Here is a 24632-nt window from a genome sequence, read left to right as displayed (position 1 = left end):
CAATCAGCAGTTGAAAATGTGAGTGTGCTCTGATGTTCCTTTTATCACCCTCTTTTACTCTCTGCTCTAATCTTTAAAGTTTTCCAAGTAACTTCAGTGTGATTGAGAACATGGTTTACCTTAAGCAAAAAGTTGCAAAGGGCTCTCTTATTTTATCATTGTTTCATAGCAGAAACCCAACCTGTCTGTATTCACCGTTTCTAGGTTTGTTCTGGGGATAGGCAAATAGGTAAATCTCACAAGACTTTGTCTAAAGGATTTTTTGTTTTAATAAGAGTAGAAGAATGACTTTCTCTCTTATTCTCTCTTTCTTGTTAATTTATAGAAGCATGGATTCAGGAGGCTTCATGCAAGCCTTCCAGAATGAGCTTATCTGCTCCATCTGTATGAACTATTTCATAGATCCTGTCACCACAGACTGCGGGCACAGCTTTTGCAGTCCCTGCCTGCACCTCTGCTGGGAGGAAGCCCTAACCCCACTGAGCTGCCCTGAGTGCAGGGCAGTGTCAGAGAAGCTGGAGTTTAAAACCAATATTGTTCTCAAGAGGCTGGCTTCCCTTGCCAGACAGGCTAGAGCTAACCACATCAGCAGCTCTGAGCAGCAGATCTGTGCGACACACCAAGAAGCGAAGGGGCTCTTCTGTGAGGTGGACAAGACCCTGCTCTGTGTGTCCTGCTCTGAATCCCCAGAACATGGGGCTCACAGCCACTATCCACTACGATGGGCTGCTGACGAATACAGGGTAGGTGATGCTTCTAAAGCTATGTGGAGTCCACAGGCTCCCAAACAGGAGAAAAAGAAGAGAATGATAATGAAGCTGATGGGAATGGAGACAGTGGAGGTGGGGATTGTTCAATGTGAATCCCATGATATAAGTGTATTGTTGCAATGTTGTTGACCAGCGGTCCAAATATGTGGGACTGCTGCATCCTGGGGCAGGTGGCAGCACCAGGAACACTGGCTTCGGATGTAAGCTCGATGCTTCCTTAGTCAGTTTATATCAAAGGCTGAGTCTCAGTTTCCTAGGAAATGGATTTTCTTATCTGTGGATTTCCCTCAATTTGCTAGTATACATTCCAATCACTTTCGGTATTTGAAATATTAGAGTCAGATTAGATTAATGTGGAAAAATCAGACCACCCCATTCTGACTCAAGATTACTCTTTTTCTCAATTTATGAGCCTTTGCTAATAAATAAGGGGGTGAAATTTACAGTGTCAACTTCTGAGTCACTAAAGCCCAAAGTTTCTACTTTGCAGGAGAAACTTCTAAAGAGAATGGGCTCTTTATGGAAAATGAATCAAGAAATGCAAAACAATCTGACTCAGGAAACTGACAAAATCCAGTCATTTGAGGTAAGAATGAAAATGTTCTTTTTTTTCTTTTTTTGGTATGGAGATCGATATAATTCTGGCTTAGACTTTCAGCTAAATTCAAGTTACCAAGTCTCTTCCCTGGAAAACTAGTGGCTTCAAAGGACCGATCAGTAATCACAAATATACAGGTCAATACAGGCAAACTCAAAGAATGCTATACTATGGGCAATCAGGTCATGAGAAGTATTTTGGTGGCTGGGATAAACTTAACAGACACGGAGTAAAAGACAACATGGCACTTGTGTGGCTGTGAAGGAGAGGAAAGGGCTAGAGGAGAAACAGGAGAATTTTTTTTAAACTTTACAATATGGAGTTTACCTGATTTTTAAAAATATTTAGAAAAATCAGGTAAAGGAACAAAAGGAAGAGAAGATTCAGGTAAGAGAGAAAATATTTGATGGGATAAGAACCCTGAAGAAGCATCCCAGGGAGGGAGCCTGGGGCCCCTTGATGGCTTGATTTAAACTGGGAAAGAGACTAGGAACATAGACAAAGGATGGACAGAAAGGACCAGCAAGTATTCAAGACGCTTTCAGGTGTGAGGCAGAAAGTTTGTCAAGATCTTTCTTGATGCCATTAGGGAAGTCGCATTTGAAGCTTTCCTTTGAGAGTGAGGATGCGTAACTCTTTTTCATCCACCATCTCTGCAGAACTATGTGTCCTTGAGGAAGGTGACCATTCGAGCTCAATATCAGAAGATGCATCTATTTCTCCAGGAGGAGGAGCAAGTCCATCTGGAGGCGCTGGAGAAGGAAGCCAAGGAGACTTCCGACCAACTCAAGGAGAGTGTATTCAGAATGGCTCAACAGAAGGAAAGTCTGAAAGAAATGTACAGAGAGCTGACGGAGGTGTGCCACAAGCCTGATGTGGAGCTGCTCCAGGTGAGAAGGGAGAGCCCATTCTCAGAGGCAGAAACACTTTTCTGGGCAATGTCACCATGATGTTGCTGCATATACAGTTACTCCCACATAAGGGAGGATGCTCTGATCTCTTACCCCCTCATATCCTGGTAATCTTTGGGAGAGTCTTCCCTTTTAGTAGCTGACGTAGGACAAAATTATTTCAGTGTAATCAGAAGTACGATCCACATTAGATTTTCCAAAATCAGCAAAACTCTGTGACCAGGGGAGCATTAACCTTGTGGGAGAAGGTCTCAATATATGTTTCCCTAATCTGTTGTCACTCTCTCTTATCCCACAACTGCTGAAGACTTTGAAGTTTTGCTCCTTGTGTAGGCAAGATTTTTAGAATTGGTCAATTTCAATGCGTTCTATAATTAGTTTTTGATGATTCCCTGTTTTGTTTTAACTGTTATTGTAAATGGTGAGATCTCTCCTTGGGAATAGGGCTGGGCAATGAGTGCTTGGGAACCTGGAGGCTATTGCCTCATTACACAGCCCTTTCCTGACCTTCTTCCTTCCTTAATGCACCCTGAGGAAGCCTGTCATAGGCTTTGAATTTAGCTCCTTTTATTAATATAGCCTGACTTTCTTAAAGGGGAACTAAGGAAAAAGTACCTTACTGAACAACAAGAATACTAAAGAGGCAAAAGGACAGAGCTCTCATGATTAACACGATCTTACTTGTTTTCATTGCAGGACTTCCGAAATGCAATGGAAAGGTGAGTTTACGTTAATGATTTTTAGTTTCTGAGAAAATTGTCGTCTTTTCGATGAAGTGGATGTGCATTTGTCCCTTGGCACCATGGGGAACTGGTTCCAGCCCCCACCCCACCCCCCAAATTTCAAGATGCACAATTCCTTATACAAAATGGCAAAGTAATTGCATATAATTTACAAACATCCTCCCATACACTTTAAATAATTTCTAGACCACTTATAACACCTAATATAATGGAAATTAAATGCTATGTAAATAGTCGCCTCATGTGCACTGTTTTCAAGTTTTACTTTTTGGGACTTCTGGATTTTTTTTTTGAATATTTTCCATTCAGAATTCACAGATTCAGTCTATGGTTGAATTCACAGGTGTGGAACCCTAGGATGTGAATGGCAGATTGCCCATCTTTTGAGTTATTAATATTAATATTTTCTATTTTATTTTTAAACATTTTTTATTGATTTATAATCATTTTACAATGTTGTGTCAAATTCCAGTGTAGAGCACAATTTTTCAGTTATACATGAACATATATATATATTCATTGTCACATTTTTTTCTCTGTGAGCTACCATAAGATCTTGCATATATTTTCTATTTCATACCAAAAAACCCCAAGGTCTTCTATTCCTTGGTCTCAGAAATTTCCTTCTCATTTGACTGAATTCAAATACACGTAAAAACCATCCAATATTCTGTCCTTGTTCTACACACTCACCCCATCCTCTCCAGCTTCACCACAGTAAATCGTAGGGAGTTTTTCTAAGGTGTCACAGAGGAAACACCTGTCCCAGTGAGCGGGAAGATGAAAAAGACAGGAAAGAATGGGAAGGGGGCCTGTGATTTTGTTCCTAGGAGTGGTAAAAGGACTCAGCCTGTTCACCAGCACGCCCCCTTGTAGGCAGGACCTCAGAGGGAACAGCTTCCCGGTGCCACTGGGAAGTGAGAGCTTGAGGACCAGGGTAGCCAGGCTGGCACTGGATTCTATTACTGGCTGACAAGAGCAAAGCTGTCTGGCTCAGTGCACTCTTCCTTTTAATGAATGTATGCTTGGTGACTACTTGCTGACTGAAGTCCCAAAGGCTTTGCCTGAATTTTCTGCTGTCTGTAAAATGCCCAGTGTCTCTGCATTCCTGGAGGTGGAACGGAGGCACTGAATGAACCTTAACAACTTCACAAATGAAATAATATCTAAGATGAATAGGAAAGTTGAAATTTGGTATAATTTATATTTAGGGAAAAAAATAAAGGAACATGTATTATATTCCCAGGAGTTTAGAATATAATATGTACCCTCTTCACCAAAAATGGAGAATTCTGTTGAAATATCTTGAATTAAAAAATTGCTTTGTTGGTAACGGCTGTGTTACCCTTTGGCCCTGAAGTATAACTGATGTCATTCTTCACAGGGCTGAGCTGGTACAGATGCAGAAGCCTCAGCCAGTGAACCCGGAGCTCACTTCCTGGCCCATCGCTGGAACCTTAGACATGCTGAACACCTTCAGAGGTGAGACTCAGCCCTTTGGTGATCAGGCCTCAGTTTCATTAGTGCTTCTTGTGAAGGAGCCCTCTTTTATTTTCATTTTATTTTTTCTGACATGAAGATAGTACCTGACTTTAAAAAATTGTTACATCTTTTCTGCCTGCATAGTTATGTTACAGAGATCAAGACTGAACTTTGTATCCTATAGTTCACTGAGAATGCAAATCCAGACACATGTTTAGTTACATTTGACATAGGCAGAGCAGGAGGAGGGCAATCAGCTTGGTCCTGTGGTTACAGAGAGAAAGTATGTAGTTCTCAGAGTAGCAGTCAGTATTGTGTTTATTCACTTTATTTCACTCTGGAAAGCTTGAGGATAGCCCTGGTGCTTTTAATTGGTTCTGTATTACAAGTGCATTTATCATGCATTCTACAAAGAATATTTATTTCTAAAATTAGGATGATTTGACCAAAAAGGACTATAATTAGTGTAAGCAGAATGATTTTAATGCCATTAGATCAATCTCAAAACAACGGAAAGGCAGGAGATATGTGAACTTGCTTAGCCAGAACATTCTTTTCACAAGCTTCCAAACTATTCATTTATGGATTTGTATCAAAGTTTTTGACCTTTGCAAATTTAATAGGTAGATACTGTAGCCCAATAAATACCCACATAATAGCAAACTGCTGTCTTATATTGAATAGTATTAAAGACAAAGGACACAAGAAAAGTTTTCTAAAGAAAAAATTTTTTCAGTGTGTCCTGAAACAAACTATCTAGAGATTGACGTTACATCAGTCTTCACACAGTTTGTCGTATGTCTGGACTTTTGTTTTCTCTTTCTGTAAGATTTGAAGGGTTTCTCCGTGCTGTAGAGGTAGTAATAACTCTTGTTCTTCATAGAAGAGTCAGTCTGAACTCTTTGCTCCCTTCGTTTTTGTATTTGCTTGGAGAAGGGAAAATGCAGTTTCATTGGGTGGAGAGCCTTTGCCTCTTAGGACATGGAAAGCCCATCGCTGACCTAACTTTTGCTCTTTCTGCAGTGGATAACATTGTGAGTCTGAAAACGACCATTCCAAACGTGAGCCTTTCTGACGAGGATGCACGTGTGACATCTGGAGGTGACCATCACGGCGAGGCCGCAGAGCCCCAGAGGGCGGAGGGATTTGCGGTGTGGGGAGCTGAGGCCTTCACCTCCGGGAGGCATTACTGGGAGGTGGATGTGAGCCACTCCCCGAACTGGGTCCTGGGAGTTTGTGAAGATGTCTTGACAAATGTTACTGACATCATTAATAATTCTGTGGAAGCATTTCTTCTATTTTCGACGAAGGTGAACAATCATTATATTCTCTCCACCAACTCCCCAGCGTTAATTCAGTATGTGAAGAGGCCTCTGGGTAGGGTTGGGGTGTTTCTGGATTACGACGATGGAACTGTGAGCTTCTATGATGTTTGCACGGGGTCCCTCATTTACAGTTTCCTCCCATCCCCGTTCTCTTCCCCTCTGAAGCCTTTCCTTTACCTGAGAGCCCCATGAGTAGTCACGTTTTGTGACCATTTTTTTTGATAAACTTCCATGTCTGAGGACATGGCTGTCCTGAGACCTCATATGAGGCAGCAGAATGACACGAGATTGCTTTTGAGCACATTGGGAATTTAAGGGAACGTAAGTGTTGTATGTGTATAAGATGGCATAACCATGTTGCATGTATACATGTGTTAATCAAATTTTCTTTAAATAAAAATTAATTATTATGGAGCATTTCCTAGAACACAATCAATGGCTCTTTTTTTTTTTTTTAATAATAGTTTTATTAAAATAAAAGTGACATACCATAAAGGTCACCCCCTTAAAATATATAATTCAGCCGTTTTTAGTAATATCCAAATATGATTTGTGAAACATAACTATGTTATTCCAGGACATTTCCTTCACCCCCGAAAGAAACCAGGGCCCATTAACATACACTTCCCATTTCCCCTCCCTACCCCTGTCAACTTCAAGTCCACTTTCAGTCTTTATGGATTCTTCTATCATATGTGCTTCATGTACGTAGAATCACATAACGTGTAGCTTTTTGTTTCTGGTTCCTTTCGCTTAACGTAATGCTTTCACATTTCATCTGCATCGTAAGCAATGTGTTTTACTTGCATATCTGAGCCAGACTGGGGTAGAAGAATGAAGTGGTGTATCATTCAGCTTAGCAAACAAAAGGAAGGAAACCTGAGTAACTCCAAAAACTTAGTCATTTTAATTATTAGTTTCTACTTTCTCTACCTCCCACAACCCTTTTACTAGTGATGATTTTTAATGGGAGCAAAATTTGCTACCCCAAAATGTCTCTGGAATGTGGATTGTTTGGAGCTGAAAACAATCAAAGCCCAAAAGACTCAGGAATAAACTTTGACATTCTGCCACTAACTGCCTAAAGTAATTTACATAGAGGAACTGTTCACTGAACAAAGCTATCACCAGATATACCTGCAAGGAACATGGGTTGGGGTGGGGGCTGGGGGGCGGGGAATTGGGTCAGACAGAGAGCAAAACAAACAAAAACCAAAAATAACTGCTTCGTGGTTCAGATAAAAACAGATAATAGCAGATAGGGAGGTTGAGAGGAAAGAACAGACATTTTAGAAGTTCAGTTTGCTTCCTTGGTGACAGATTCCATGAGCCTGGTAGAGAACACACAGTGATACTGAGAACATTTAGAGATCAGAGTCCATTCTGTGTCCCATTGTCTCTGCATGGCCCAGCACACTTTTTTTTTTTTTTTTTTTTTTTTTTACCAAACATTTGCTTTTCCATCCCCATGTGAATTGCCTTCCTCCACTTGAGGTCCCAAACTACCTCCAACATCCTCTTTTGCCTTTAGCTGAAGATGGTACTTATTTGAGAGGTTTGGGCCATTTTGGTGCATTACTCAGTTCTCCTGGGTCTCTCCTATGTATACACGCTATTAAACTTTTCTTGGATTTGTCCTATTAACCTGTCTCATGCCAATTTAATTCTTAGACCAACCAGAAGAACCTAGAAAGGGAGAGGAAAATTTCTTCCTTCCTGGCAATTTTATTCTGCTTTTTGAGAGATATGTCATCAATAGCCCATGGTCCTATGGGTAGCAGACAAAAAGTGCCAAGGGTATAGAAATTAATAAATTATATAATCAATTCTCAAAAAGTTTGTGTGTCACACATTTTTGTATATACTGACACATAATATTTGATCTTGTTTTTGGCATAAAGGAGATCCTTGTTACCCAACTGTTACAGTAGAAACTGGATTAGCTATTGAAATCTTAATACTCTTTAGTTATGGGACATAAAAATAATTCTGGATGCTCTAGGGAATTTGCTCAGGTTGGCTTGTTTTAGCCCACCTTATCAGAGTCATAAACCCCACTGTCCTTCACAGACCCTAAAACTCTTATCTCACCTACAACCAATCAGAGACTTGTGCACAAGTCAATCAGGCACCTTGTGACCCTATCTTATAAAAGACACCAAACTGGCCCTTGGGGCTCACACAGGCACCTCTTGTCTGTGTGGCTCACTGTTGTCTTTGGCAATGTACCTCTAATAAAACTCCTGTCTATTCCCATACATTATCTGGTAAATTCTTTTACCAACCCGAGCATCACCATGTCACTGACCGGCCGCCCCACTGTGTCCCATAACAGAACTGTTCCTTAAACTAGGTTTGAGGAGTGTGATTACTTCATTGGCTATTGGTTCTATTTGAATAACTTCATTCTAGATCTCTGTCTGTGCTGCTGTATGTGTGTGTGCGTTGAGGGGACTTTGTTATGAAAATGGTATCATTTTAAAGATGTTCATCTCTAAAATAGGAAATGCTGGAGGCATCAGTTAAGGAGTAACAAAGGGGCTAGTAGCTAAAAAAGGTGAAGCTACTTAGGGCTTCAACAACATACATGTATTTTGAAATCAACTAGTTCACTAAAGATATTTGGTTCAAAGTTAACGATCAAGGCTTCTACAAAAGTTCTGAGGGAAAAACCATCAGATATGACCATCAGCAATTACAGTGCAAGGAAAAGAAATTAGATTCTTCTAGCAACTTGTTAGGAGCAAAAAAAAAAAAAAAAAGTGCCTTAACTGAGATCAACATGACCTCGGACAACGCAGTGAAGTTGAGGTTATAAGCAGAAACATACTGTCCTCTTCATAGTCCACTCAGTAGCTTTTGCTCTGGCTGCAAAATTGCTTTTAGTTGGATAGGAGGAATCCAGTCATGAATTGCTAAAAGATTTCCTCCGGGGTAAAATGGATGGATGCAGGTGGCCTATTTACAAGGACTACCATCTTGTAAACCTTTTAAAGAAAAATTCTGGGAGAAATGAGATAGGAGTGGGAGGGCGGGGAGCATGACATTTGTTAAAAACCTACCATCAGTTATGGTGCAAGGCACTTTCATGGTTAATATTAATTTGAACCTACAACATTCCAGTGAGGTAGGGGAAAAGCCCAGTTACAGAAGAAGAAACTGACAATTACAGAAATTTGGAGGCTTGTTCAGGGAAAGGAAAACGAAAGAACCCAATCCCATCAGTTCGGATGTTGTACCTGGTTAAGCAGCACGTGAAGCAGCCAGGACCAGAAATGCTCCCCAAGTGTGACCAGTTAGAAATTAGCCAGAATCTGGCAGGAAGGTAATCAACACGGAAGGAAAAGCAGTAGTTAAATGCATTTGCTGCCAAAATTGAGCAGTTCCTGGAAAGAGGCTGGTAAGCAGAGTTTTTCAGGGAACACTTCGGGACATGTTCAGCTGCTCCTTCCCACCCCAGGCCGACTTTGTCCAGGAGCAACAGAATGGACGTTGCCGGCCAACAGGAAGATTGTCTCCTCCCCTTGCAGGGCTTCCTCTCTCCCCTCCAAAACCCCTGGGGCTCACAGGGGCCAGGAGTTTGGGGCCCACAGGGGCCAGGAGTTTGGGGCCGATTTCCACTCGCTTCTGGACAGAGCTGGAGGGCAGGGGCGGGGCTTTGCGCCCGGTCGGCGGCGGCCGAGGTGGGCGGCGACCTGGGCGTCCTCCGCGTCACCGGGCGCGCGCTTTCCGCTCTCCCGCGCTCCCGAACCTCGCACCGGCGGCCGGCGTCTCTCGCTCAGCCCCGCCGAAGCCATGGCCAAGTCCAGGGGTCGTCCGCACCTGTGGATGTGCTTGGCTGCAGCGCTGGCCTCTTTCCTGGGCGGATTTCTGGTGGGTAAGTGTACCGACCCGACCCCGGGGCCGGGGCCGGCGCCGCCGCCCGCAGCCGCCCCTCCGCGGAGGAGCCGGGAGCCGGGGCTGCGGGGCTGGGCTGCGCGCGGGGCGCCCTGGCCGGCCGAGCGCCCGGCCCGGCGAGCTCCGCCGCTTCAGCCTTCCTAGTAGAGGGTGGCCGAAGTTCAAGTGTGTTAAATGCGCACCGCCTGCACGGTACTGTTAAGGGCGGCTGCAAGGGCAGTTTAGAGTTGCCACTATCCGCAGGGGTGAAAAAGGTGATTTCACTTCCAAGCATCGTTAAGGAGGCAAAACTTGTAGCGAATATGGGCAGCGCTGCAAAAAGCTGCCGTTCCGTAATCATTTATCACGTAAATGTTTGTGGAATGCTCCCTGTGTGTGAGGCGCTGCGCTCTGACCCAGACCCCGGGGGGGAACAGGAAAGCCAGAGGCCCGTGTGATGCGTGACACGTGGGGAAGCGAAAAGCTACCCCTCCTCCAGACTCCTTTAACCGGCTCAGAATTAGCAGCAGAATTGTAAGGTTTTCTGCATCTGTGTGACTTTTTTTTTGTTATTGTTGTCAAGCTCACCATGATGTATTTCTCGGATAAGGGCAAATTTTTCCCCTTGGCTTCTAGTTTTATAAAGTCAAAAGCAGTTATGTGTGTCTGTAGTGTGCATACGTGTTTGTATTCTCCCTCCAGGCTGGCTTAGTAAGCCTCTCAAAGAAACAGCCACTTCAGTGAGCCCTCACCAAAATGTAAGGGGCGAACTGCTGTCTGAGATGAAAGCTGAAAATATTAAATCATTTCTTCGGTAAGTTTGTCTTGTATATTTGATCTTAAAAATAAAGTGTTTAGAATGTTGCAGGGTGAGAATTGTATGAAAACTGAGTATTTATTCAGGTGGGTAATTTCTTTGTGTGAAAATTTTTGATACTTGTTAATTTATGGTAGTTTAAGATGTCCCTTTATACCATTCTTAGGATGAAATCTATTTGAATGTTGCAGGAGTCTTTCTTCACTAATTTTATCTGCATAAAAAGTATCCGGTTGCTTTATTAAGAGATGTTTCAACTTCACGTAACTTTGGACTGCGAATGAATGTTATTCTTTCTTCTCCGTGCTTAATCAGCCCATTGGGTTTAATCAGCAATTTTATTTGAAAGTCATATTCTGTCAGGAAGACTAAGATGGTTGTAAACTCTGATTTAGAGGAAAGGAAATTGAAGCTTCAGATTCTGTCTGCCACAAATTAAACCTTTATCCCGTGTCGCAAATATAAGTAACACAAATAGGACAAAAAGAAAGCAGAAGATCAGTGGAAACCCACCAGTCTCTTAATAGGAGAAAGTGACATTCAGGGGAGTGACTATGAACTCCTTAAGGGCAGTTACCGTGACATTTATTTCTATATTCAGACTCTTTCAAAGGCGTATCATAAGAACAAAACAACAGTTTTTATTGAAGCATAGCTTACATAGGATAAATTGCATCCATATAAAGCCTACAATTTGGGAGTATTGAGTGATGTGAAATAAATTCAGCAGACCACCTCCTCCATCAAGACACAGAAGATTTGCAGCATGCCCTTTGCCGTTAATTCCGCCCTTCTGTCCTGGCTCTAGGCAATCACTGATCAGTCTCACGTTACTATGAACTCTTTCACATTTTCTAGAATTTTATGTGAATAGAATCATACAGTACGTGCTCCTTTGTGTCTTCTTTCACTCAGCAGTGGTCTTGGGGTCTTTTGTGGATCAGAAGTTTTTAATTTTAATGAGGTCTAATTTATCAGTCTGTGCTTTAAAGAACGTTTTAAAGAACTCTTTTAAGAACTCTTTTTAAAGAACTCTGTGACGAGTCCTAGATCCTTTTTCTCCTCTTTTTTCATCCCCACATTTTATAGTTTACGTTTTACATTACAGTGTATGATTCTTTATAGAGCTAATTTTTGCATAAGGTGTCATGTTTGGCTGAGGGTCATTCTTCTACCTGTGGACGTCCAGCCGCTCTCGCCCCGTTTGTTGAAAGGCTGTCTTTCTTCCACTTAATTGCTTCTGCTCCTGTGTCAATAATCAGTTGGGCATATTTGTGGGAGTCTGTTTCTGGGCTCACTGATGCTCTACTGATCTTTGTGCCTTCTCTCTGCAGCACCACACTGTCTTGATTATTGAAGCTACGTGGTAAGCCGTAACAAGGCATCGACTGATTCCTCCCACTGTGTTCTTTTAAACAATTGTTTTAGCTATTCTATATCATTTGCCTTTTAATATAAAATATATAATAAATATGTATATGTCTGGAAAAATTCTTGCTGGGACTTTGATAATAATTGCATTAATCTTATAGAGCAGTTTAGGAGTGCTTGGCATTTTTACTATGTCTAGTCTTTCAATCCATGAACATGGTAAGTCTCTCCAATTATTTAGGTCTTCCTTTATTAACATTTTGCAATTTTCAGGATGCAGATCCTATACACGTATTGTTATATTTATATCAAACTATGTCATTTTCTTTGCAGCAAATGTAAATCATATTGTGTTTAATTTCAGTTTTCACATGTTTGTTGTTAGTATATAGAAACACTGTTGATTTTGCATCATCTGGCCTGCCTAAACTCATGTCCTAGTTCTAGGAGTTTTTGTAGATTCATTAGGATTTATTTTCTGTGTAAGAAATCAGGCCATCTTCAAATAGGGACAATTTTATCTCTCTGTTTCCAAACTGTATGCCATATTTATATATATTGCTTTATATATATATATAGCTTTATATTTATATATATATAAATTTGTCCCTATTGTGCTGGTTGTAATTCCAATACTGTGTTGAATAAAAATGATGAGAGCAGACATTCTTTCCCTGTTTCTAATCTTAGTGAGAAGCATTCAGAGTTTCACCATTAACTGTGATGCTATCTGCAAATTTTTTTGTAGATATTCTTTATCAAGTTAAGGAAATGAGCCTCTATTGCAGGATTGCTAAGAGGGTTTTATTTTAATCATGAATGGGTATTAATATTGTGTCCAGCGGGAAAAAATGAAAAACATGAGAGAGCTGTGAGTTCAGTTTTATTTGGGGCTTACTGATGACTGTAGCCCAGGAGATGGCCTCAGATAGCTCTGTGGAGCTGCTCTGAAGAGGGGGTGGGGGGAGGTCAGTACACATGGGGTTTTGGTGAAGGGGGTACGTACAATCAAGCACACATCTCGGTAGACAGTTACTGCGAGTCACGGGATGGTTGCTGGTCACGAGGAGCAGATTTTCTCCATTAATGATTTTAGTGCTTCTCTAGGTATGAGGCGATGTAAGAAATTGGGTTCATAAAATTAATACTGAAAATATTCATGAAATATTTACATTCATTTTTCTATACTAAGTGTTTGATGTCCAGAATTCATTTCATACTTAACAGCACGGGTCAATTCAGACTAGTCACATTTCAAGTGCTTAATAGCTAGATGTGGCTGCCCTCCCTGTTAGACAACATGGGACTAGACAGATGGCCCACTGCATGAGAGACACCTTGTTTTCAAATCCTTGAACAGACAGTAATTACAAGAAGTCCTAGGAAGAGAGGGTGGATTGGAACCTCCTATCTCCAAATTCCACACCCATGGATGAGGATTATAAGTGGTCTCAAGATGATAGTTTTTGAGGAAAAGTTGTCAGCATCAGCCAGGCTGGTTGCTTTCTAACACAGGGCTCACTGGCAGCCGTACTTGGCATCCTAATGTTCACCAGTGAAGGTCTTTTATTTTTTGGATAATAGACTCAATTTTATTCTTCAGCCTTTTTGTAGAATTTCCAAAGACTACACTTTACTTGATATATTTTACTAAACTCTTAAAAGAAGATTAGGTTTTCACAGGCGTAAGCGCAAGTTCAAACCGTTTTGATTGGATTTATCCAATGGCCTGATCTATTTAAGGAAACATCTGCGTATTCCTGCAGTCCTCCATCTAAGGGACAATGACTGCGCCTCACATCTGCCATTCTTCTGTTCTTTAAACTTCTCTTTACCTTTTACTAGACAGTAGCTCATTGCTCCAATGCTATCATAATTAGCCATTCTTTATGATAATGTTCCCCTTTTATGTTTCTGCGTGGTTTCTCTGTCTTGACTGGATGCTAACTGATAAACGTTATATCCATGCAAGTGAATGCTCTGTGTCAGTGAAATTTAATGACCTAAAGCCACAGTAATACACGGATGAAATGTCAAAAGTGAGTGAAAAATCAGGTCCTAGAAAAATATACATGGCATGATTTTATTTATAAATATTCTAAAAATACTCAAAGCCAGAAACATGTAAGGGATACAGCAGTGTGTGGTGAAATTACAAATAACAGCAAAGATTAATGCAAAACTCAAGACAGTGAGTGTCTCTGGAAGGCAAGGAGGGTGCGTGGTCAGCAGTACATGGGGGATCCAGAGATCTGCGATGTGCCTCTTCTTAACCTGGTTATTGGGGGAGCTTTACAAATGCCCATTTCTTTATTATTTTCACTGTACATATATGTTATGTATGCCCTTTGGTATAAACAACATATTTGCTAATTTTAAAAAAAGTAATTATAGTATAGAGGGACTATATTTACCTCCACTGGGTTACACCAGAGCTGCCCGTCTAGTGAGCTAAGATACTGGTCTCCTCAGCCGGGGGAGACGGGCCGGCTAAGGCCTCTGGCTTGGAGCAGCTCTGTGTATTTTCTCATGTGTTCTTTAATGGATGCTTTCTACGTGTGCACTGACAAGAGTAGGTTTGGAAATGCTGAATTACACCTGATTCTCTGACAATGCCACACAAGTGTATTACAATTTTAGCCTGTTAGTTTCAACACTTGGCTCAACTTCAGAATAACTTTCTATAATTATAGAGTAAAAATCACCTATCTTTCTTATTTGATTCTATAGAGAGAAGAAAAAATACCTATCTGTGTATATGTATATATATATATATATATATATATATATATATATATATATATATGTACACAAGTTTATTTTCCAGCTTATCAATACATACATCATGATTCTTCCTGCCTGATGCGTCGCACCAGCTCAGTGTGTGTTCTCTGAAGGTCCCTCTTAGGCTACTTCTCGCAGAGTCCCTGCTGCAGCCTGCACTGTGAAGGCTGCAATGGAAATCTGTCTCTTCACCTCTCCCCAGGCCTTGGAAGGGTCCACGCTGCTTTCGATATCAAACAGAGCGTCATAGATCCCTGGGAACGACTCCCCGGCGTACTTGTTGAGGCTGCTTGGAGCATAGATGATGTGCCTGTTGGCAGAAGTAGTTTGCTGTCTATTAGTTGCTCGAATGATATGTACAAGAGAAAACACAGGGACACTCAGCAATTCCTGGATTACATAATTCTAACTTTATGATTTGAAAAAGCCACTTGTCAACTAAACTTCCAAGTTTAATCTCCAAAGACTAGTCTGTGAAATATGTACCAATTAATTATATGCTGACTTTAAACAGATGACTTAAAAGTGGTTCAGAGCCATAAAAATAAAGACAGTGACAGTAAGGACCTCTATCACCTACTATGAGTCATGCTTTCCACTAAATTATTTATTGACAATTTTTCTAGTCCTTGAAAAATAAACTCTACAAAGTTGATATTAGCATTTCAAAGAGGAGGAAATTGAGGTCTAGGAGATGAAGAGATCAGTCTCAAGGCACATGGCAAATACGTGCTGGCTTGGAAAAACCACTCTACCCTCTGAGATGTAGCACAAGTGTGATTTATAAAGTCCTGTTTGTGACCAGCCAACCTACTATTGTGGGTTTTATTTTCGTCTTTAAAAGAGAAGTCACGTTAGAATGCCTAGCACGAGCATGAAGAATCACTACAGACAGCTTTGTAATGTCCGACATGACCCAGGAGGTGAGGTTTTACTGAAGGAGCTACAACCGCGCAGGCGTCAGCCCTGGAAGGGAGGGACAGGTTCCACAGCAGAGCGGTCGGGAAGGAAAGGGGCATGGTCGTGCTGCCCCTGACAGATCTTTCCCGCTGTTTGGATGATGCCCTTACTCCCAATTCCAATCATTTGAGAGAATTCCTGTATAGAAAGATGGGGTCGCACCCAGGTAATCCATGCTCTGATTCATCCTGCGTACTTAGTAAGATCAACCTGGAGACAGTTGCGTTTATTTGAAATAAGTACAGTTGTCAAAAATTAGGAAAAAATAAATGTCCACATTAGGAGGTAGAGTAAATAAATACATATTTATTATGTCTTATGTCATATATTTATGACATAAATACAGATATACTTAAAACAAAATGAGGGGCTAAAATCATGTATACCAAAGAATAAACATGATTTTATATATGACTAATTGAATGGGGGAAATGTTTATTTTCTACTTCTGACTTCCTGGATCTTCTAACTGTTCTACAGTGAACATACATTGTTTTATAAACAGAAACAAAAAAGATAATAAAAATAAAGATCTGTAGCAATCGTATTGCATTACATAAATAAATATTTATCACTTATGACACATATTTTGGAATTTTCTATTTGCTTGCAAAAATCAACTGTATTTTTTTCCTCAGTGCAAAAAATAAGAAAAAAATGGTATTGTATTAGACTACAGAGTCATATTTTTATCCTTACCTATAGAAAGGCCTGTCTGGTAATCCTAAAGGATCAATAAATGCTCGTTCCAGAAACATCAGTTGATCATTCATAATTCTTAATAATATCGGGCTAGAAATGGAAAGGAGGACAGTTGTAGCTGCATGAAAATACATGTAATACCCAGCAAACTAAAAATCTCAAACAGAAGTAAACACAGCTAAAATATATTTTAAATTCCTGTAACATGCAAATTAAGAACAGTAGCATGCATATTTACATTTTCAAAATCCTATAAAATGCTATTCTGCTGAGGCTTATAAAACCACCGAAACAGTTCAATGTGCCAATGGGAAAAAAATTGTAGTAATTTTTATTTATATTGAAGTAATTAATTGATAAACCTTGATACTTAAATATTGGCAGGACTTTTTTCATGTTAGGTATCCTAATAATCTGTTCACAGAAGTCATTTCAATATTGAAATGGGATAGTTTATTAATGTTCTGTAGTGTGCCTGAAAAAGTATACGTATTTACCAAATGACAGCTAATAGTATTCTTATTGTTATTATTATAAAGATACACCCATTGTGAGCACAAGAGGTGGGGCTTAATCCATCTTTTCAACAGCATTTGAATGCCTGCTGTGTATCAAACACTTCCTGCTTGCAGAGGTCACATTCCAGAGGGCAGGGAAGAGTGTTACTGTAACAAGAATGACTCAATATAACTGAAGATTTACCAGCAAGTCTAGAGTAGTGCAACGATGTTATTAAATTCAATGGATTAATCTGTCATAATTTCATTAACCAATGAGAAATAATTGTTACAATAAGGAATCATGGGGAGGGAGAGAGAGGAAAGGAAGGAAGAAAGGAAGAAAGAAGGAGAAAAAAGAAAGAGGAGGGAAAGAAGAAAAAAAAGAAAGAAAGGTGGGCAGGGAGGCAGGTTTGTAGATGGATGGATTGCAGGGTATGTGGCTGGACGAATGGATAGGTAGGTAAAAAGAGATAGGTAGGTGGATGGGGAGGGAGGGAGAGAGAAAAAACAATCATTACAATAAGGAATCATAAATTACTTTATATAAAATTTTAATTATCTCTTAGTTTTGTGATGTTTTAGCTTTTATAATAACAGCTACTATTTACTGATTTATCTATGTGCCAATTACTACTCTGAATGTTTATACAATTTATACAAACACTATTTTTTTACCTTCAGAGAAATCCTCCAAGATAGAGATGGTAATAGCCCCATTCCATAGATGAGATACATAAAAACCTGACCAGGTTCACAACCAGAATGTCCTAGAGGGAAATGGGAGCTCAGTACTATCCCTTCACCATGCTGATGAAAGGAAGACAGAATAAAGGCCCCACAATTTGGATTTGAGCTATTTTCAACACTCATTTATTTAGCATCAAAACTCAGGTGTGATAGGATAAAGGTAAACTAGGTATAGACTTTACCTGTGAACAGTTCACAAACTAACAAAGGAGGCAACTGCAAGAACCATAATTTCAATACGACAATCTAAGTTTCTGAACCAAATTTATAAAGCATTGTTACAAACACACAAATTCATGTGAATACACACAGCCTGCTTGGATATTCCTTGTGCAGAGCAGAGTTCAATCTGAAATATCCCTGGGAGATAAATGCCCAGAGCACCAGCCTTAGGTAAAAGGGATCTTTTCCCTTCAGAAGCATGCTGGCCTCCTGGAGAGACTGGAAGAGGCTAGGTCTTGAGGTTAAATGCTATGTGTGCATGAAGGTACCAAGGAGTCAATACTCTGTATCCTTTTACGATGAATTAAGGGATTAACTCAAGAAAAGCAGGATTCAAAGAAGTGTCTCTTCCTACATGCACCACAGTGCTCAGAGCAGCACTATTTACAGAAACCAAGATGTGGAAGTAACCTAAATGCCCATCTACGGATGGCTGGATAAAGATGTTGTGTGTGTGTATGTGTGTGTATGTATACACACACACACACACACATATACATATACACACAGTGGAATATTAGGCAGCCATAAAAAAGAATAAAATAATGCCATTTGCAGCAACATGGATGGACTTGGAGATTATCATACTAAGTGAAGAAGGTCAGACAGAGAAAGACAGATATCATATGAGATCACTTATATGTGGACTCTAAAAAAAGAGACAAATGAACTTATTTACAAAACAGAAACAGACTCACAGACATAGAAAACAAACTTACGGTTACCAAGCGGGGACAGGGGATGGTAGAGGGATAAATTGGGGGTTCAGGATTTGCAGATACTAACTACTATATATAAAGTAGATAAACAGCCAGGTCCTGCTATATAGCACAGGGAACTATATTTAATACCTTATAATAGCCTATAATGAAAAAGAATATGAAACTGGATCACTATGCTGTACACCAGAAATTAACACAACACTGTAAGTTGACTATACTTCAGTTTAAAAAAAGACCACAAAAAAAAAAAAAAAAAAAAAGAAGTGTCTCTTCCTCAGATTTCAAAGTTTTGGTTGAGAATTTCGACATCCACTTTAATTGACTTTAGCCACCATTTACTATTATTACGTGCAGTCGCTTGTGCTCCAGGTGTTTCAGGATTTATAATACAGACACACAAACTGTACCTTCCTATCATTTAGAGATGGTAAGACAAATACAGAAATACTCAAGGAAGAGAAAGCCAAGGGTCCTAGATTATCATACCAAGCCATCAGATAGTTTGTCACGGAGAAGAAACATCATTTTTTTTTAGTGATAGAAAATCAGCTTCATAGAATATATGGTGTTTGGGATCTCTTAAAACGTATGTATCTTTTTTTTTTCTAACCCTTTGATTTCAATATATCCTTTATTACAAATACATCCTTACATATCACTAGTCTAATCTTTGGTCTGTCTGTTCTTGTCTTTCTATGTATTTTTGCATCAGTCCCCAAAGATTTGATGTTTGTATCATCATAATAAATTTAATATGTAGTGGATAGTCACTCAAAATTCTACTTTTAAAAAAATTGTGTCTAATATTCTCTATTTTCCTCCCATCTTAAAATTTTGCTCAAATTATGTTTTACTTTTGAGATTTTTACCAGAATTAATCCTAAATGCTTCACTTTGGAAAAAAAGGTAGTGACTTTATTTGCTATTCTGGATACAGAGAATTTTTCCAGGTGGAAGTGGAAATTAGGAACTCTTTGTGGGGTAATGACATTAAGAAGAGAGAGGAAGAAGGTGTGTTTTGGTATAGGAGAGGTTGGTTGAAGGATGATGTATAGATGCTGAAAGAACAAGAGATAAAACTGGAAAAAGATGGGGACATACAGTGCAGGACCTTCGATGCTATAGTGGAAAGTATCTCTTGAGAGATACGGCATCCATCCTTGTACAGGAAGTTAGAGTGGACAGAAAGCAAGCAGAAAAAAATTTTCCAAAGAGATTTCAGCAACAAAGATGTCAACTAGTGTTTCTCTTTCATCGTATCTATTACATGTATAACTTTATCTATATAGAACATACTTGTTTTTGTCCAAGTCTTGGAGTCTCTCACTGAAGTTAGAAGCAACTTCTGTAAAATTCTTCACTGCAGAAAACAGTGCATCTGCAACAGAAATCAGCACTTAATGGCATCGTTCTGTAGCTTCAGCAAAGGGAGCACCATAGGAAGGTGTCCTCTTCTGTATTTAACAAGGTATTTATACTTTGTGTACTGCAAGACAGGCGTCACTGAAATGGAAGGTACATCTGTATGCATAAAATATTTGATCATATAGAGCAGCGATAGATAATAAATGGATCTAAGGTAAGTCATTACCTTTTAGAGATCAATAGAAACATAGATTGTGAATTTTGAAAGAGGAAGGGTAGCATACCAAATGACACACTGTATGTTTTCATTTCTTGTGGATGTTTCATTGAAATATTGTAGATTGTATCAGCATAGTTTCTTAAAACAACAGCGTAGTCTCGACAGTCAAAGGGGAGCACTATGGAGTTGGCTAGTTCGAACACGATTCCTCCTCGAACCTGGGCCACAGCAAGGTGATTCTTAAAAGTTGGATCATAGAACTTTTCCACTAATTCATATGTTTCATAGATACTGTGATACAGTGGATAGCTGCTGAAATTGGTGGTTTCCTACAAAAAACGCATGAAAAAAATCTCTCTTGTAAGATAACATAATAAAATGCACAGTATCATATTTACTCTTAATATTATTAAGACTGTTTTTGTCAGTAATAAATAAAGAATTTAAGTACTTCAATAAGCCACTTACTAAAGTATTAATATTAAAATACTAAAACCCATCCCAGGTTTTTACTAGTTTAAAAAAAAGTGTATGTCTAGAACATAAATGATATTATAAAAATTATCTTGGAAAAACCTAACATTCTTGCCTTTAAGAAAACAGGAGATGTAGAAATGTTTCTGAAGTAAAGACAAGATAAATTTGCATTTGAGTGAAACAAATTTAAGAAGACAGAGGGTTGTCAGAAGCAAGTAAGCAAGCACGATACAGTATTATATAGGGCAATGCTGCAAACTGCTTAGTGAATAAATTCCATGAACGAGCAGTTCTCGGACGAGCAGTGCGGGGACAAACGAGGCCTCTGAGCAGGGGAGGGGTTCAGGAGTGGGTCCAGAATCTCCCTGAGGGGAGGGAAATAATGCTCAGACAGGTATAAGAACATACCTAAAAGGCAAGAGGCAAGGACTTCTCAAACTATGAATTGTTGATTTATGCCTTTTATCCATTTTTTCACATCCTTAGCTATCTATTTATTTCCTTTTTAACTGATTGTAGCCTCCCAACTGTGGGAACAAAGGAACGAGCCTTGGGCTGGAATGGTAAACAAGTCATAAAAGGCTGCAGACTCAGAGGTGAGAAGGCTGGTTAGCCAGTGACAGGTAAGATCCCCAGAGCGGGGCAACCTAAGACAGGCAGAGCCGCCTGAGTCCAGGAAGACTGTTGTTAAGCAGCTGTTTCTCATACGTTCTGCCCTGATAAGCTGTAAGGCTTGCTGGTGCCAAGATGAACATGATTTACCGAAACATCAAGGGTCTTATGACCTTGAGCCAGACACTGTCTGTTAACCATTTCCCTTGTCATTCTTCTTTGCTACATAAGACTATGTAACTTAATAAAGCTTCAGAGTAGCCATCAGCTCTCTCTGCATACGGTGTGTATGTGTACATTGATATTGTGACACCAACACTGATATAATGGAACACTTTATATAGTGGTGTGTTGAGAGTAGGACTCTGGAATTAGCCTGCCAGAGTTTGAATCCAGGCCTCAGGACTTATTACCAAATAATTTTGGGTGGTTATTAAACCTTTCTTTGCTGTGGTTTTCTCCTAAGTAAAATGTACCTAATCTTAACATCTACCCCATCACCAACCCCATCTAACCCTGCCTAACGTCCTACCCCCATGGTAAGAGATTAAAGATTTCCTGTCTGGCCAAAATAACTAGCCCAAGAAAAAGACCTGTAGGTTCTCAGTGTCGGTTGCCTCCCAACGAAGCAACTAGACCAGGCATTCTCAGTCTGTCTCTTGTGAAACTTCCCAGTCAACAAGCACCGTCCCTGCATACAGGGCTTCAATCAGTCTTTTATGGTTTCTCTCCCAAAGACAGACTGCCAAAGGTGGCCAGGCATTTGAATAAAGCCTTTAATTTGAAAGATACAGATCAAACACACAAACTAAAGTAAAATCAACTCAGAGTAAGAAGGTACTGCAGGAAATGGAGGAAACTTAATAAAAAAGAACGCATGAATGGCAGCCTTGAGAAAAATATCCCAGAAAGTAGAAAAAGACAGAGATAGGAACAAAAGAGAGCAGACTATTACAACAGAAATTAATCCCTAGATGCTAAACAAATGACTAAGTTTGTGAAAGGGGAAAGAGGGAATAATCAAAGAAAAAGCCACTTCCTCCAATTACAGTGCACAGATTTCCAGAGCAAAGGGTTCACTTTGTGTCCAGCCCAGCATATTAAAAAATGGCATAACTAATACAACAATGTGTACGCCAAGAACAACACAGTCATAAAGAGAAGATACTAAGATCTTCCTTAAAAAAAAAAAAAGAGACAAGAGATCAGGGGCTGAAAGACAAAAAGAAAATAAAGCAATGAGTTCAAAATTCTGAGGGTACAGGATTTTCAACCAAAATTTTGCTCTCAGCCAAACAATTGAAGAATTGTGTGTAGTATAGATAACTTTTGCAGACTTGCAAGGTCTGTAGCTTTCATTCACCCGTTTCAAGAAGTTCCTAAAGGATGTGCTCCAAAATGAGTAGAGAGATCGTAACAAAAAGGAAGACACAAAATCCAGGAAATAGAAAATCCAAAATACAAGAGAAATAAAAATACTCTCAGATTTTTAGTGAAAGAAAATTTCACAGGCAAGAGTTGTGCCAAAGGCACAGAGAATAACCAGAGAAACTGGAGGAGCAGAAGAGCCCTGACGGGGAAAATGAAATCTCCCAGGGCACCTGACATATTTGAATATTCTAAGAGTCTGAGGTGAGTTAATTGCATATGCATGAGGGAAGGAAAAGTCTGCTAATCAACGAGTGTAGCACAGCTCTATACTGAGAAAATGCCACGAGGGACAGTATTCGAGAGTTGGGACAAGAAGTGGTATAAGAGAACCGAATGCCTATTTTCCCTAAGAAGTAAATGCATAATACCGAAAACTGAAAAGGAAAGCAAAGCAGCACAGGCATACTTGTTCATAAACATGCAGATAGAAGTCAGAAGAAACCAACTACACATTGAAAGAATTTTAATCTCTGAACACAATCAGGGGTGGAACAATTATGATGTGTTAAGTCACTTTTTTTTTTGATTCAGAATTATTTGTTTGTCTAAAATATATTCGTAAATAATCTTGAAGACCTTATGGACAGACTTACCCAGTTTTTAGTGTACCGTGCTCTGCCTGAGGCAATTCCCAGTCTTTGGAAGAACACTTCAAAATCATTACCAGATCCTAATTTGCTAATCCTTTTAGGGGTAAAATACAGGATTATTTGAGTTAAGTTCTTCACTGAGTGCAGATCAAAGGTTAACTTAACTAAACTCCATTCTTAATACTAAAAATACAATTTTTAGATATATCACCTTAGACAAGCAGAAAAAAAAAAAAGAGAGAGGAAAGTCAATTCTGATCACAAATATTTACTTCCATAAGACTATTATGGATAGGAGTAACCACTGTCCTTCTGGGTTCCTGGACCCAGTTCCAACCTGGGGGAATGCAGGGGTTTCCCACATCAACTACAAGCAAAGCTTTGGACACCAGCTGGGGTCTACAATTCAGTCCGATTCTGACACTGTCTACCCAGAGACAGCATCAGATTCCACTGAGCTTCAGGGCTCAATCCCAGGAGACTGTCCCCTCTGTCCTTTGGGGGGTTTATGGAGGCTTCATTCTATTGTCATGATTGATTAGATCATTGGCCGCTGATGACTGAATCAACTGTAAGGCTCTCTCCGCCTCAGAGGTGGAGGGCAGGGCTGAGAGTTGGAGTCCTCTAGTCACTTGGTTGGTTCTCCTGGCAAGGAGCCCCCACCTTAGGTGGGGTCCAAGTCACCTCACTAACGTAATAAAAGACATCTTTGTCCCTCTCGTCACTTAGGAAATTCCAAGGGTTTTAGGAGCTCTGTAAGAGAATTCAGAGGACCAGATACACACTTCTTCTTATGAATCACAGTATCACAATTGCACATCACTTTTTTTAAAAAAGATTTTTTTTCATTTTTAAATTTTATTTTTTATTGAACTGTAGTTGATTTACAGTGTTAGTTTCAGGTATACAGCAAAGTGATTCAGTTACACATATATAAATATTTGTTAACTGTATGATGTTCAGAAAAAAAATTTATAAATTGACCAGAAGACAGATCTAGAGCCACACATATATACTACTTATTCAAAAGAGAAACATAGTTTGATGGCTTACAGATTTAACCTCAAAGAACATAATAATATTTTCTAAGCAGATAGGGTAGAGGTTCCCTGGAGAAAAAGAAAGAACCAGGCCTGGCTTTCTTGACATAAGAGAAGCCATTTTTATCATTTACACACCACTATATATAAAATATATAAACAACAAGAACCTACTGTACAGCACAGGGAGCTATATTCAGTATATTGTAATAACCTATAATAGAAAAGAATCTGAAAAAGAACATATATATGTATAACTGAATCACTGTGCTGTATACCTAAAACTAACACAATATTGTAAATCAACTACACTTCAATTAAAAAAATAATAAAAACATTTTAAATTTAAAAATTAAAAAATTTTTAA

General features: G+C 39.5%; 2 protein-coding genes and 1 long non-coding RNA gene across 4 annotated transcripts in view; 2 read left to right on the top strand and 1 right to left on the bottom strand.

Moving 5' to 3' along the window:
* The first annotated feature begins 329 nt into the window (after nucleotides 1–329).
* Nucleotides 330–6021, top strand: LOC105088598 (tripartite motif-containing protein 64). The gene is made up of 6 exons (XM_010979472.3): nucleotides 330–743; nucleotides 1261–1356; nucleotides 2028–2303; nucleotides 2976–2998; nucleotides 4383–4504; nucleotides 5528–6021. The coding sequence occupies exons 1-6, from the start codon at nucleotides 330–332 to the stop codon at nucleotides 6019–6021; spliced, it is 1425 nt and encodes a 474-aa protein (XP_010977774.3).
* Nucleotides 6022–9545: 3524 nt separating this feature from the next.
* LOC116155412 (uncharacterized) lies at nucleotides 9546–12626 on the top strand. The gene is made up of 3 exons (XR_004139347.2): nucleotides 9546–9706; nucleotides 10408–10519; nucleotides 11857–12626. It is a non-coding gene; the product is annotated as an uncharacterized LOC116155412 (long non-coding RNA).
* A 1336-nt stretch (nucleotides 12627–13962) lies between these two features.
* FOLH1 (folate hydrolase 1) overlaps nucleotides 13963–24632 on the bottom strand; it is a 49791-nt gene continuing 39121 nt past the window's right edge. Inside the window, exons 15-19 of one of the 2 annotated variants that reach the window (XM_031460532.2) lie at nucleotides 23229–23319; nucleotides 20180–20444; nucleotides 19827–19908; nucleotides 16337–16429; nucleotides 13963–14987 (exon numbers count right to left, since the gene is read on the bottom strand). In XM_031460532.2, the coding sequence (XP_031316392.2) occupies nucleotides 14798–14987; nucleotides 16337–16429; nucleotides 19827–19908; nucleotides 20180–20444; nucleotides 23229–23319 (721 nt within the window). In that variant the 3' untranslated portion in view covers nucleotides 13963–14797. The remainder of the gene's footprint in view (nucleotides 14988–16336; nucleotides 16430–19826; nucleotides 19909–20179; nucleotides 20445–23228; nucleotides 23320–24632) is intronic. The other variant, XM_064492800.1, reaches the window with a different exon arrangement.

Source organism: Camelus dromedarius, chromosome 12 (genome assembly GCF_036321535.1).
Source record: "Camelus dromedarius isolate mCamDro1 chromosome 12, mCamDro1.pat, whole genome shotgun sequence".
NCBI classification, from domain to species: domain Eukaryota; kingdom Metazoa; phylum Chordata; class Mammalia; order Artiodactyla; family Camelidae; genus Camelus; species Camelus dromedarius.
This window is presented reverse-complemented; position numbering and strand designations above follow the sequence as displayed.